The sequence below is a fragment of the Lynx rufus genome, unplaced genomic scaffold (assembly GCF_022079265.1).
Source record: "Lynx rufus isolate CCGP_SWC_20201006 ecotype Redwood Valley unplaced genomic scaffold, mLynRuf1.p SCAF_7, whole genome shotgun sequence".
NCBI classification, from domain to species: Eukaryota; Metazoa; Chordata; class Mammalia; order Carnivora; family Felidae; genus Lynx; species Lynx rufus.
Window position 1 is genome coordinate 83143791 of NW_025814889.1, and position 15013 is coordinate 83158803.

At 46.3% G+C, this 15013-nt stretch overlaps 2 protein-coding genes across 2 annotated transcripts; both read right to left on the reverse strand.

Annotated features, from left to right (window-relative positions):
- Positions 1 to 1077: 1077 nt before the first annotated feature.
- Positions 1078 to 13444, reverse strand: NACA (nascent polypeptide associated complex subunit alpha). Its single transcript, XM_047066247.1, has 8 exons — positions 13382 to 13444; positions 12446 to 12517; positions 3555 to 3640; positions 3292 to 3369; positions 2857 to 3003; positions 2417 to 2545; positions 1405 to 1527; positions 1078 to 1203 (listed from the first exon to the last, which is right to left on the reverse strand). The coding sequence occupies exons 2-8, from the start codon at positions 12513 to 12515 to the stop codon at positions 1189 to 1191; spliced, it is 648 nt and encodes a 215-aa protein (XP_046922203.1). The 5' UTR covers positions 12516 to 12517; positions 13382 to 13444; the 3' UTR covers positions 1078 to 1188.
- LOC124501784 (nascent polypeptide-associated complex subunit alpha, muscle-specific form-like) lies at positions 3647 to 12426 on the reverse strand. Its single transcript, XM_047066246.1, has one exon. The coding sequence runs from the start codon at positions 9954 to 9956 to the stop codon at positions 4761 to 4763; it is 5196 nt and encodes a 1731-aa protein (XP_046922202.1). The 5' UTR covers positions 9957 to 12426; the 3' UTR covers positions 3647 to 4760.
- Positions 13445 to 15013: the final 1569 nt, after the last annotated feature.

Genomic DNA, 15013 nt, shown 5'->3' on the forward strand with positions numbered 1-15013 from the left:
ACATTGGGTATAGAGATTACTAAGAGAAACTGAATTCAATAACAGAAATGTCTAGGGGCATCTGGGTGGCTTAGTCAGTTAAGCATCGACTCCTGACTTAGGCTCAGGTCATGATCTAATGGTTTGGGAGTTTAAGCCCTGCATTGGACTCTGCACTGACAGTGCAAAGCCTGCCTGAGATTTTGTCATCCTCTTTCTCTGCTTCCTCCGCTACTTGCACTCTCTCAAAAATAAACATTAAAAGAAAAAGAAAGAAAACAAAGTAGTGTCTAAACTTTAGTCTCCAAAGCCCTCCAAGTTCATCTGATATATTCCCATTGTAACATTCCTTCTAGGTGTATTATCACTTCTTTGTTTTAGGATTCTTGCCTATTAACTTGTAGTCTTCCTATTTCCAAATTTTAGTTCTCTGCTTTTCCCCCAAACCATTTCCTAACAACCAAAACTCAGAAACTTTACTCTTCATAGGACTTATATGGAGTTACGTGTATGTATATATATTTTTTTAAATATTTATTTTTGAGAGAGAGCGAGAGAGCGAGTGAGAGCGCGCAGGAGAGGGCAGAGACAGGGAGACAGAATCCCAAGCAGGCTCCACATTGCAGAATCTGACACGGGCTCAAACTCACGACTGTGATGAGGTCATGACCTGAGTCAAAATCAAGAACTGGACATCTAACCAACTGAGCCACCCAGGTGCCCCTGGAGTTATATATATTTATCACGCACTGGCTAATCATTATGTATCAATTTGCCTAGTTTTTACTTATTTTCCTAGCATAAGCATGTCTACCCTAATCATTATTTTGTACACTAAAATGTCTGTAGTGTTGTTTAGGAGCAGTGCTTGTGCTCTGTATAGAAGTCAAAAACTCCCTTCGTGAGTTACTTCTTCATTTTCTACAAAGTGCAATCTTTTTATCCACATCCATTATGTATGTACCCTCTCCAACCTTGTACTAAATCTTTTCAACTGAAGTTGAAGTCTTAAGAGTAATTAATGTGTTTTCATTTCTAGAGCCTTCATTTTTGGGGGCAGGGGGGAAGGGAGGGGGAAGAGACTAAGCACCTACTGAGTTCATCCAACAAGAAGCCATAACTTTATTAATGATAGAAACAGTACAAATTTCAAACCAAGCTGCAGTTATTCTTTTGAAACACCAAAAAAGGGTCCTTGTTTTCAGACGGTTACATTGTTAATTCCTGTAAAAGAAAAAAATCATTAGAAGTAGTTATAGGCAGATTAAGAATTCAGGCCACTAAAATATGAGATAATACAGAATAGATTTTGTTCTGAAGCTTCCTAACTGGCTGATTGATATTAAGCCACAGAAAATAAAGTCATCCATAATTGGTCAGGGAAGAGAGAGTTAAGGAATAAAGGATAAAGGCTTGGACACTTACCATAATAGCATTTACAATATCATTACTGTTGTTCTTCAGGGCTCGAACTGCCTTTGCTCTTGATACATTTGCTTGCGACATGACCAGTTCTATGTCCTTAACCTCTACACCTGTTTCATCAACCTGAGAGAGAGAGAGAGACAGAGAGAGAAAACAAAAACAATAAACTAAAGGCAAGAACAACTCTAGCAGTTCTTTGCGAGTTAGAGGGGTCTCTTGAATCTATTTTTTATTTTTTTTTAATGTTTATTTTGAGAGAGACAGAGAGAACACATGAGACATGGAGGGGCAGAAAGAGAGGGAGAGAGAGAATTGGTTATCAGCACAGAGCCTGACATGGGGCTCCATCCCATGAACCGTGAGATAATGACCTAAGCCAAAATCAAAAGTCAGACACTTAACTGACTGAGCCACCCAAGTGTGCCGAATCTGTTTTTTTTTTTTTTTTAAATTTTTTTTTTCAACGTTTATTTATTTCTGGGACAGAGAGATACAGAGCATGAACGGGGGAGGGGCAGAGAGAGAGGGAGACACAGCATCGGAAACAGGCTCCAGGCTCTGAGCCATCAGCCCAGAGCCCGACGCGGGGCTCGAACTCACGGACCGCGAGATCGTGACCTGGCTGAAGTCGGACGCTTAACCGACTGCGCCACCCAGGCGCCCCTTGTTTTTTTTTTTTAAACGTTTATTTATTCTTTGAGAGAGATGGAGAGTGCACAAACAGGGGAGGGGCAGAGAGAGGGAGACATAGAATCCGAAGCAGGCTCTAGGCTCTGAGCTATCAGTACAGAGCCTGACGCAGGGCTCAAACTCACAAACCAGGAGATCACAACCTGAGCCAAATTCGGATGCTAAGTGACTGAGCCACCCAGGAGCCCCGCACCGAATCTAGTTCTTAATATAACTCAGAAACTATTTAACTCAATGCAGTTCGAGAGCTTAAAGCAATACAGAATCCTTCCACCAATATAAACCGGAGAGAATTAAAAGTATAAAATATTTTCCTATGTACCTCTTCCTCTTCACTCTCTTCTTGTACAGTTGGAGTCTGTGTGTTTTCTTGAATGTTTGAGACAGCTTCACCTTGAACTTTGAATTTCTCAGCAGCTGCTAGTTGTGCCTGCTGAGATAAATCCTCGATCTAAAGGGCAGAAAATACAGACTTATGTGAATAGATCAGTCTGCAGTAAATGAAATAAATCATTTATATCTTTTCCAAATTCTCAATCTAAAACCACTTCAGGTTAACTTACTAGGTAGCTTTAAATTGCTTGCCCTCACTAAGATTATACATCACCGTTGAAAGAGTAGTAGCTTAGCTCTAGAACAGTGGTTCTCAACTGGGGGGGGGATTTTGACCCAGGAACATCTGTCAAATGTCTGGAGATTTTTTTACTACACCTGAGTATGATGCTACTAAACATCTGTAACACACAGGAAAACTTTCTTTACCTTGGCTTCCCCAAAAACTATGTAGGTATCTGAAGCTGGGCTCTTGTAGACATCTGGTTTTGTGATGACAAAGAGAATATTCTTAGATTTCCGGATAGTGACTCTTGTAACCCCTGTAACCTGTCGAAGACCTAGTTTGGACATAGCCTAAGAAATAGAAAACATCAGGTTTTTAATTTCTTTAGAAGCAGCTTCAGGAAGTAAAGAACACAGTAGTAACTACAACCACAACAAAGCCTTTTCCTAGGCTAAGTTTATATAATACAGAATTGGCTTCCCGGGCTCCTGGGTTTTCTACCATAGTAATTTCTGTCACTTTAAATATGATACTAACAAAAAAATAAATATATAAATATGATACTACACTACAGTTTCCCCTCTCTAAAGCTGCTTCATCAGAAGCTTTAATTCTTGGTTTAGGACTTAAAATCTCACCTTCCGTGCCTTCTTTTCACTCCGGCTCTGTTTTGCTTTACTGACTGGTTCTTCATCGATTTCAGCTGCTGCTGCCAGCTAAGAAGATAAAACAGCTATGAGTAAACTGGAATGTAAATAAAGCCCAGATACCAAAATCCCGAGGTTTTCCCTTTATGAAGCTACACTTCTCCAAATACTTAAGTCAGCTCCTCTGATCAATTCTCGTTCTCCAATGCTTCCTTGGCACAAGTATTTTGACCAGCGAATAAGAGAATACCGACCTGGGCTTGTTGGGTGGTTGCCTGTGTGGAATCCTGTTCCTCAAGCTCTGGTACTGATTCATCACTGTCCGATTCTGTTCCAGACCCTGAGATGACAAATAACTTTTACTATTTTAAAGTACATTATGAGGAAGAGGCACCTCACCATAGCCTGCCTGGACTAGAGGTCACTGGCTTATGCTAGACCTCACAAAGTTAAGTGTAAACCAACTGACTTGTGTGAAGCCAGCTTGACAGCCTCCAACTTAGTCACAAACTAGTGTGTACACATCCATTAAAGACCCGGCCCCAGAAATGAGGTAATTACTAGTTACAGGCAAAGCAGTTTATAAACTGTAACTGCTTCCTTTCTCTCAAGGTGTTTACTCACTGGCACCAGCAAATACCAATGACCTACCTAACTCCAAATTCTACCCAATTGCTCAACCATCCCAAAGAGGTTCTGGCAGACAAGGCATCTCCAGTTTTATTTAGGTGAAAAGGCAGTAAGTTCACATTGTGGAGGCAGGCCAGAGAGGACATTTTCCCCTTATCCTTTATATTGGGTTGGGGAAGGCCAGAAACAGTTGTGTACACACATTTAGCCTTGTTTTCAAACCACTTACTCTAGCAATTTGGTCTAATGAACTTAGCTTGAAGATTCTCAATGATTGCCCACCTGTAGTTCTAACACTCACCTCTGTTAGATTCTGTCCTGTGACCTCTCTCTCCCATCTTCCAAATATAATTCACGCATTTTAAATTTACCTCAATCAAAAGGCCAAGCATCAATAAAGACTACTGAGAGGAAAAAAAGCATACACCTGCACCATTCTCAGGCTAGGAAAAGGTCTTGGAAAGGGAGTCCCTTGGGCACTGGTCATTACTAAATCTAAGAAGTGAAAAGAAACTCAAATAGTTCCGTATTTCCCAGCATTTTAGCAAATCCCAGGCCCAGGGACAAAGTTAGTCATGTGGCAGAGATTAGAGCAAATTAAAGGGTCTAATAGGTCTTGGTTTTCAATGTCAGATCATTCAGGTAAGAACAATGGCAGATCCAGGGTTAGCCTGGACCACATTACACAAGATAATACAAAACACACTATCTGAGGTGATGAAAACCAAGATTGTTTCATTTCCTAGAGCTTTTACATTTAAAATGGTATAATTCTATGTTCTATGTCCAAACACAAGCAGATATACTGGAGAAAGCGGCGCATCCTAGGGTTAGTATCGGTGGGTAGCCCCAGGAGGGGTGTGGGCGACACACCATGCACACAGCAAACCAAGGCAAATACCCTTGTTGTTCTTCAGAACAGGCTGCTTGGCAGAGGGGGTTGGGGCAGGGATCCCAGCAGGTTTAGGGGTGGGCATGTTGACGAGGACCGACTGGAAAGGCACTCCCCCCGAGATTGGTTCCGGGGGAATCAGAGGCGGCAGCTCATCCTCATCAGCAGGGGCTGAGGGCTTACAGGGTGATTCCAGCACCAGCCCAGGTGAGGACGGCAGAAATTGCTGTTTAGGAAGCAGAGGGGGAACTGGGGAGGGAGGGAGAGGCAGAGAGACTGGTGGGGTGGGTGCTGGAGAGACAGATGCTGATCCAGCATTAGGAAGGACCTTCTCAGAGGAAGCTGTTGCTAGAGGGGTAGATGTCACAGACTCAGGAGCAAGAGCCAAGGGGCTCTTTGGGGAATGAAAAGAATCTTTGCCTTTTAACGGAGAAACAGGAAGGGTTTTGGGAGTCTTTGGAGAAGAGGCTTTCTGAGCAGAGACTGTCAGTAGAGAGGCTGGAGCCATTGTAGAAAGGGGTACTTTAGTACCATTCTTGGCTGAGGGATCGGGGCACACAGGAGTAGCAGAACTCTTCTTGGCCAGTGGATCTTTCTCAGAGGGAACTGTGACAACTGGTGCACTTTCTGGAGCTGGGGCAACAAGTACTGGTTTGAGAGCTGTGGGACCTTTCATTATTGGTAGGCCTTTAGATGCCTGAGGGGCAGTGGACCCCAAGGGACAAGTAACTGAAACTGGAGATATAGGGGCCTCTTTGGGTGAGGGAGAAATCTCAGATGAGGGAGTGGGGGCACCTGTGGAGGATGGGGTAGCTGGTGCTCTTTTGGGGGATGAAGCTGCTGAGGTTCCTTTGGAGGATGGAGTCCCTGGGGCTCTTTTGGGAGATGGAGTTGCTGAGGTCCCTCTGGAGGATGGGGTAGCTAGAGACTCTTTGGGGGAGGAAGGAGTCACAGCTGGGGGAGTGGAGGCCCGCTTGGGAGGTGGGGTTGTTGGGGCCCCCTTGGGGGCTGGAGTTTCTGGAGACTCTTTGTGGGAGGAAGGAGTCACAGCTGAGGGAGTAAGGGTCCCTTTGAGAGATGAGGCAGCTGAGGCCTCTTTGGGGGAGGGAGGAGTCATTATTGGGGAAGTGGGGGTCTCTTTAGGGGATACAATTGCTGGTCCTCCTTTCGGGGAGGGAGGAGCCACAGTTGGGGGAGTGGGGGCTCCTTTGGGAGGTTGGGTAGCTGAGGACTCTTTGGGGGAGGGAAGAGCTACAGCTGGGGCATTAGGGGACCCTTTGGGAGACGAAGTTGCTGGGGCTTTTTTGGGGGCTGGAGTTGCTTGGGACTTTTTGGGGGAGGGAGGAGCCACAGCTGGGACAAAGGGGGTCCCTTTAGGAAGTGGGGAAGCTGGGGCTCTTTTGGGGGCTGGAGTTGCTTGGGACTCTTTGGAAGAGACAGGAGCCACAGCTTGAGGGGTGGGGGCCTCTCTGGGAGGTTGCGCAGCTTTGGGGGAGGAAGGAGTCCTAGCTGGTGGAGTGGAGGTCTCTTTAGAGGATGGGGTTGCTGGGCCCCCTTTGGGGGAGGGAGGAGTCCTAGGTGGTGGAGTGGAGGTCTCTTTAGAGGATGGGGTTGCTGGGCCCCCTTTGGGGGCTGGAGTTGCTTGGGACTCTTGGGGAGAGGCAGGAGCCACAGCTGGGGTAGTGGGAGCTCCGTTGGGAGGTTGGGTAGCTGGGGATTCTCTGGGGGAGGAAGGAGTCATAGCTGGGGGAGTGGAGGTTTCTTTAGGGGATGGAATTGCTGGGCCCCCTTTCGGGGAGGCGGGAGCCACAGCTGGGGCAGTGGAGGCCCCTTTGGGAGATGGAGTAGCTGGGGTTCTTTTGGGGGCTGGAGTTGCTTGGGACTTTTTGGGGGCTGGAGGAGCCACAGCTGGGGCTCTTTTGGGGGCTGGAGTTGCTTGGGACTCTCTGGGAGAGGCAGGAGCCACAGCTTCTGGGGTAGGGGCCCCTCTGGGAAGTTGGGTAGCTGGGGACTGTTTGGGGGAGGAAGGAGTCATAGATGGAGGAGTGGAAGGCTCTTTAGGGGATGGGGTTGCTGGGTCCCCTTTGGGGGAGGGAGGAGCTATGGCCTGGGGGGTGGGAGCCCCTTTGGGGCAGGAAGGATTCACTGCTGGAGTGGATGTCTCTTTAGGGGATAGAGTTGTTGGGCCCCCTTTGGGGGCAGGGGGAGCCACAGCTGGGGCAGTGGGGGTTCCTTTGGGAGATGGAGTAGCTGGGGCTCTCTTGGGGGATGGAGCTGCTTGGGACTTTTTGGGGGAGAGAGGAGCCACAGCTGGGGGAGTGGAGGCCTCTTTGGGAGATGGGGTATCTGGGGCCTCTTTGGGGGATGGAGTAGGGGAATGCTTCTTGGCCAGTGACCCTTTAGGGACTTGAAAAGAAAGATTGGCCTCTGGAAGAAAGGAAGCTTCAACTGGAGAAATAGGGGATGAGTGATTTCCAGGAGGAGTATCAGGGATAGCAGGTACACTTTTAGAAAGAGTTAAGGTAGAAGTAGTTGAACCCTTCTTGGTTGGACGTCTTTTAGTTTGGGGAGACACACTAGTCCCTAAACGAGATGTGGAGTCAGCTAGGGAAGTTCCTTGAGAAGATGTATTAACAGAAGAACCAGAGTCCTTGGTTGGGTGCCCTTCAGGAGAGGAAGCCACAGGTTCCAATGCCGAGGTATGAGAAATACCATGAACTTTCTTTGCACCTTGAGGAGGAAGAGAGGGAAAGGGCTCAGACTTGGGAATTTCGGGGGCCAGTGCCATGGCAGCTGGAAAAGCAGAAACATTCTGGGGGGGTAAAGTCACAGTTGGAGCCACAGGGCAACTTTCGGAGGCTGGTGGAACCAAAGGTAAAATAGTAAGAGTGGAACTAACCTCCTTATCTGGGTGGCTTTTATGAGCCAAAGAGACAGCTCCTAGGAAAGGGCTGGCTATAGTGGTAGGAGCCACCCCAGCAGTGGCAGCAGAAAATGTAGCCATGGTTGGGGTAGGGAGAGAACTTCTGGGAAGCAGACTCGTGGGGTCTGGGCTTGCATAAGGATCTGTCTTGATTACAGAGGTTGGAGAGTTAACACCCAGAGGAGAGGGAGTAGTATTGACTGGCATAACTAGAGGGAGAGGCTCTACAAGGCTTTTCTTTGCTAAGGTGGTTTCAGGGGAAAGAGGGATCTCCAATGATGATGATGTACTCTGGGAAGAGGGGGGATTTTCAGGGGCTGCCAGGGCCAATGGTATTAGAGTAGGGTCTTTCTTGATAGGGAGTCCTGCCTGGACTGGTGAAACAGGGGCTCCAGCAACAGAGGCAGGTGAAGTCTGGAGATCTTTCTGTGTTGGTAACTTTACCAATACTGATGCAGGGAGACTTTTGGAGTTCTCAGGGGCTGGCAGAGGAGGAGAGACTGGTATTCCCAGAGGGGTTGTTACTTGAGGAGCAGGAAGCTCTTTGGGAGCCACAGGAGTCATAACAAGGGCAGTATGGGAAGTGGAGTCCTTACTACTTATGGGACCTGATGAAACTGGAGGAGAGACACAAGTAGCTATCTCAAAGGTAGTAGGTGCTGCAGAAACTGTAGAGGGGTTAGTCATAACAAATGGGGTGGTTCCAACAGAACAAACAGGAGCTTCTTTCAAGCTTGGACTCTCTGGAGAAGCAGGAATTTGGGCCACCAAAGGCTGATGATGAGTGGCATCAGGAGAACCTTTGAGAATGAGAGAGGCTGTAGGAGATAATGGAGAAGAGGTAGCTACATTTAATGAACCAGAGGGGTTGTAGGAGGCTATGCCAGTGACAGCAGAGGGATCTTTGTCAACAGAAAGAGTCAAAGGGGAATCTCGAGTCCCTGCTGGAAAAGCAGCCACAGCAGCAGAAGTCACCTCATTTTTGGAAGGAGGGGGAGGAATTACAGATCTCTGAGAAGGGTAAGAGGTCCCTGTGGAAGAATGATCTGCAGAAGTGGCATCCAGTATAGCATCTGACAGAACATTATGGCCTGTTTGACCTAAGGGCTGAATAGGAGAACCAAGAGAACTCTGATGTAAAGGTGCAGGGTGAGAGCCTAGAGAAGGGAGAAAAACTGGAGAGATGTTGGGAGACACAGAAATAGACTGGGTTGAAACAGATAAGGCAGCAGGTGAACTATGGGGTCCCTTTAGGCTGAGGCTTTCCTTGTTTTGTTGAGAAGTCAGAGCTGAGGAAACAGGGATGTCTCTGAACTGAGGGGGAGTGATGGCTAGGGGAGTGGTGGGTGGCATCTGAGGACATGAGGCTACTCCAGACTGAACAGAGGCCAAGGGAGTTCCAACATGGGCAGGAACAGCACTGACTATACTTGGAGGGACGGGGGTAATTTTTCGAGGGTCTACTTGTAAGGAGTCTTGAATAGGAGAGGACTTTGGTTCTGAGGAAGCAATGGGAGATGACAGGGAGGTCACTGACCCTGACTTAGTCACAGCAATCGAAGGAGGTGAACTAAGAGGGTTAAGTGGATGAGCAGAGTTCTTCTGAACTGAGTGGGGAGCCAAGGCCACCAGAGCCAAGGGAGCTGAAGAAGAATGGGCGCCTTTCAGAGTTGGAGTTATCATGGGAGAGGCCAGAGCTAAGGCAGCTGGGGAGATGGGAGGCCCTAGTAGGTTTGGCAGGAAAGCTGGGGTGTCAGTGGGGGAAGGGACAACTCCCAAAGGCAGGGCTGTCCCAGAGGATGACTGGGGAAAAGGAGCTTCAAAAGGGGTTGAAGCAACACTAGAGGGAGAAAGAAATGGGGAAGGCTGGTTAGGGGTTGCCAGAGGGCATTGTTGGGGAGCCAGGGAACAAGAAGGGGGAAGGGTAGATTCAGGCTGCCCTAAGGCAGCAGTGACATTCAAGGCTGAAGACACAGGAAGCATAGCTGGAGGAGAAAAGCAAAAAAGGGGAATAAAGAAGGAGAGGGAAGGAAAAAAACAAAGGTGAGTTATGCAGCCCAACTTGGTACAACATGCCTCACAGGAAACACAGAATTTTTTAATCTGAGAATGAAAGTCACCACACAGGATTAGACAAAGGTGACAGGCAACAGCAACCTTCCCCAAACATATTTCAGTGGTCCAGTAAGAACACATCCCTCTCCCCATCATCTCCCATGTCCTACCAAAATCAAACCAAACCAAACCAACAAAACCTACAAAAAACAATTTTAAGGTGAAAAGAACAGTCTAAGCAGCCTATTAGTCTCTAAATGGGGAGCACAGGCCTAAGAGTGGGGTTGGGAATAGCATGCTTTCCATCCTTTCCCAGATGTGCCCTCCTCCCTTCCTTCCTCAAACAAACCCTAAGTTTTTCTTATAGGCCATAGAATACCACTAGAAGAATAGCTGTTCTACTCTGTCCCCCAAGGATCAGTCTGTTTCAGTGAAACAGACACTGAGAATCAGAACAAGGAAGGCAGTGAGTGGTGATAACGACCAGGAGTCGGAGCTAAATGAGAAAAAAAACAAGTCTTTATATGCTCAGGCTTCCACTAAGGTAAGAAAAAAATCTGACTCTTAGAATAAAGTTTTAGGAAGGTGGTATCTGGCACACAATTCAATATGAAGTATTAAGAACTAAGTCACTCTGCCTCTCTATGCCTCCGTTTACCCACTCACCCAAAACAAACAAAAAACCAACCACAAATGGGTTGTACTTCATAGTTTCTACAGACCTTCCTAGGTAATGTTAGCCCTTCAGACATCAATCTAAGATGAACCAGACTGCCAGGGAGAGAGCTTAGTCACAAGGGTAGGGATTGTATTATGAAACTGTAGACCAACTTGTTAAACCAGACTGTGGTTCTATTTTGGAAGAAGGGAATTGGAGTGGGGAATACACTGGTTTTCTACCCCTTAATTTGGATAAGTATGTCATTCTGCCAAAATAGACCAATGTTCTAGCTTTACTAGAGTAAAGCTCAGCAAAAGATTTTCTGAATGATGAAAAACTACCATGCTTACTATTTGGAGCATAGGATTAGACCAACAAATGCTCAGTACCTAGAAGGAAATTAAAAAATGAAAACAAAACAACCCACAGCATCCAAACTCACAATTTATTCAACCAGTATCCAACTACAGAAAAGACAGGCGGCTCAACCAGTTTTTCCTGGAGAGTTGGTAATTCAAAGTCTTATGATTACAGTGTAAATGCTTCCTAACACATTACTCAGAATTTGAAACTTAGAATGTTTTCCTCTGACTGGATTTCAAGATGGGGTAAGGCCCAAGTTACCTGCTTTAGACACTATAACCAATTCTTTGGGCTAGTTTTTTCATTATAGTAATCACTTAATTATAGTTACAGAAAAAAATTCAGAGTGTTTTATCACTGGCACTCTCTTATTATTAAACCAACTGTACAAGCTCAAACCATTCAGAAATAAGCTTACCAGCATTAAGGATTGCTTCAGAAGCAAATGGCATTAGTTTTGAGGCTTGAAACAGATTATTCGAAATTCATCTAAATTTCAGTCTCTACATTTGTAAAATCAAATTGTTGAATAAGGTTTTGGTTAGCATTGAATTACAGGATTGTTTGAGACCAGTCCTTTATTTTCTCCCTCCATTAAATTCCTTGTACTTCAAGGATTTCATACAGCTTGTTCACTAGCTCAGAGGCCCCCTCCTTTTTCTTTTCTAGCAGCTGTATTAATCCCTTCAGCTGCTAAAATCAGACAGGTGGGGGGAGAGAACCTCAATGCTTTTAACTATAAACAACTCTATTTTAATTCCAGAAAGAGAAAGAAACTGCCCTTAAGTGACAGGTGAAGTTAAAAAAAAAAAATAATAATAATTACAATAAAAGACAGTGAGAATGTAAGTTGCAGCCCGAAGATTCCCTTTCTTTATTTCAGCACAACTGACGCAGCAAGAATATCATTAAATATTTTTTCACTATCCCTTAAGTTTTCTAGAGATACATTTTAACCACTATTCAAAACTTGCCTTTACATCCATTAATTTCAAAGATGAAGAAGTAGTCAAAGAAACGTTTATTTCAATACTGGGTTCTGGCAAGCTACTGATGCAGGCATTATTTCAGCACACCAGAAATCTCAACACCAACTCATAAAATAAGTTAACCCACATATGAGTGCCCTGGGGCCCAGTAGGACACATCTACCAGTAGGACACATCTCATCCAGACATGTGATGAAGGCACAATGCCAAGCTCTGCCACCTAAAACCTTGGTGCAACTTGCTGGCTAGAACTTCACAAAAGCTCAGGTCTCCTTGGCCTGCAAGTGTGTCATCCAGTTCCAATAGGTAAGGATCACCGAGCCCCTTCCCAGCTCAGTTCTATGTGAGGTGAGGGTTCCACAGAATGCCCTTTGAGGCAGTTACCATAACCCACAAAGTGGGCCAGGGAGATTTTAATACTTAAACATACTGTTTACATTCCATTCCCTAATGAAGTCCCTCCAGGACAGCAGTTAGTATCAGCGACTCTCCTCCCTGGTAAAGCTACAGCCCATCTTTAATGACTTAATTCTGAAAAACAGAAGTGTATTCCCTTTGTCATTTTACCCACCAAATGGTCTTAGGGTCATTCTTACAGTTTGAATGAACAGCAAGGGGCTAGGGGAACCTACCTGTCTCAGCCTGGGGCTGTGGCAACTCCTGCTCTGTAGCAGGGACGGTTTCTGTGGCTTCACCAGGCATCTCTGAAGGGAATAAAAAGGAGGCCTGAATTGACTGGGATCCGTTCTGCTGCCCAACCCAGAGTCAAATATTCTTAAAAACTCTGCGAAGGGCTGTTAAGCAAAAAATCATGAAGGTGTCGGGACAACCCTCCCCAAAGCTGCTGGGAATAGGTAAGAAATAAGACGTGACCCTCCGATCTCTGATCAAGCAAATCACCTTCTACCTCTCTTTACTCCGCAGAGAACGGACTTCTAGTGCCCACGGGTTCTTTTTACTCCACACGCCGAAGCCCACAAGGGCAACAATCATCACTGCGTTCTCGACCCGAGGGAGAGCATCCTGGTCTGGCTCCCGACCACGGGAGACTTCAGACGCTACGCTGCACAACCTCCCCTCCTACACTCACTCTGCCTGGGCTGGGACCTCCAGGACTCCCGTTTGTCGACTTTCGGGAACCAGGAGGGGGAAAGAAAGCGCCTTAAGTCCCAACACTCGCTTGTCACAATTAAGAACGGCCTGTGTGTGTGTCGGGGGGCGGGGGGGTTTCCAAGGCTGTGACCCCCTTAACCTCCTCCGGGTTCTTATGAAACCTTTCCTAACAGCAGACGCACTCCGCTTCGGCCCCCAACACCGCAACGGCTCTCATCTCCCCAGCACTGGCCTCCATGCCCGGCCCGCGGCCCTTCTGCCCTGCTTTTGCTAGGATATCAACCACAGACCCCATTTTGTCCGGAGGCCCCAAGGCCACACTTCCCAGAGGCGAGGAGGAACCCGGTGGTCCCACAAAGCCTCCAACTCTCCTTAGCTCTCAGTCCCCAGGGCGGCTCAGTCCGCAAAAAGGCGGATGGCTGCGGATACAGATTAGCGACGAAGACAGGACTTACTGTGCGGGGAACGCGGAACCAAGATGGCGGCAGAAAGAGAGCGAGCGAGAGCGTGACCCACGCCTGTTGCAGAAGGAAGCCTGGTGGAGGGGGCGGGACCAGGATCCGATTCCGGGTCAGGAGCGGCCGCCAGTCACTTCCTTTAACAAGTGACCCCTCCGGTTGTTCCCTGACGGGGGTGGTGACGAGGTCTAAATAAGGGTAAGAATTCAGAACAGAACGCCCTGGCCTGGCAGGAACTTCAGCTCTGTGCAGTCCTTAGATAGCTGGGCAGTCCTTAGATAGCCGACCTCTTCCCATCCCCTAAGTCGAGGCATTTTGATACCCAAAGGGAAATTGTCATGAAACAGGCACCCTCTGCCCTCTGGTCAGTAACTTAGCCACAGCGGTATTGCAGTGACTTTTTAATTTCCCCTTTTCAACTAATGAGGGGACATAGGAGATACTAAATAATACTGAATGCCACGGATTGTATTCACATCATTGTAAGGTAGCAGTGACGTAGGTTAACCCTATTTTATTTTTGGAATACACAATTTTGACAGATGTTGAAACTATTATATATAATTACCCTCCTCAGAAAAAACGTAGGCACATAGGCGATTCTTTTTCCTGTATTTTGGGCAAATAGATATCCTGAAACTCATCCATTCTAGTAGTCCCAAGACCCCACGTTAAGAACTCATGCTTTATATGGTAAGATTTCTGGAAAGTCGATGGGGCACCTGGGTGGCTCAGTGGGTTTCAGCTCATGTCATGATCGCACTGTTCCTGAGTTCAAGCCCCTCCCCTCAGAGCTCACAGCTTAGAGCCTGGAGTCTGCTTTGGATTATGTCCCCCCCCCCCCGCCCTTTTTCAAAAATAAACATTAAAAAAATGAAAACAAAATGACTCCTGAAAAAAGAATGTAATTCAGCGTTTTGATCACAAAAAGGCCATGGGCCCTGACCCTTCATACCATCTCTCTCAGCCCTACAAATATATTACTTTAAAACCAGCTAACACTATTTGAGCTAATGGCTTTAAGACAATTGTGGCTGTCTTTTAAGGGAAGCAGTGACATTATGCTCTGAAAACTACTTGTGAAGTGAGCATTAATAAATTAGGATTAAATGAGATAGTGGGGTTTACCAGAATTGAGAAATTCTGAGATTCTTTTCAGATAGGGGAAGCAATATTGTGGAGTGATTAATTAAGAACATGAACTCTGTAGGGGTGCCTGGATAGATCAGTTGGAAGAGCATGGGACTCTTATTCTCAGGTTCATGAGTTCAAGCCCCATGTTGGGTGTAGAGATTACTTATATAAAGAACATGGACTCTGTAGCCATACTCTGTCTGAATCACAGCTTGGACACCTTGTAGTAACCTTGGGTGATTTAATTAGTCTGCTTGTGCCTCAGTTTCCTCACCTATAAAATGGGGAAAATAGCTACTTCACAGAATTATTAGGAAGATATGTACATTACTTAAAAAGTGCTGTTACTTTTTCTAAATAAATATGTGACCTGGAAGATTTGTTAGCAGTCCATTTACCTTCAGAAGAAAGGGTAATAGCCAATCATCTCCTTAGATGATAAGTAAAGCTATTTTGACCACTCCCCTTTCTTTCCCATCCAGCTCACTGACTTTT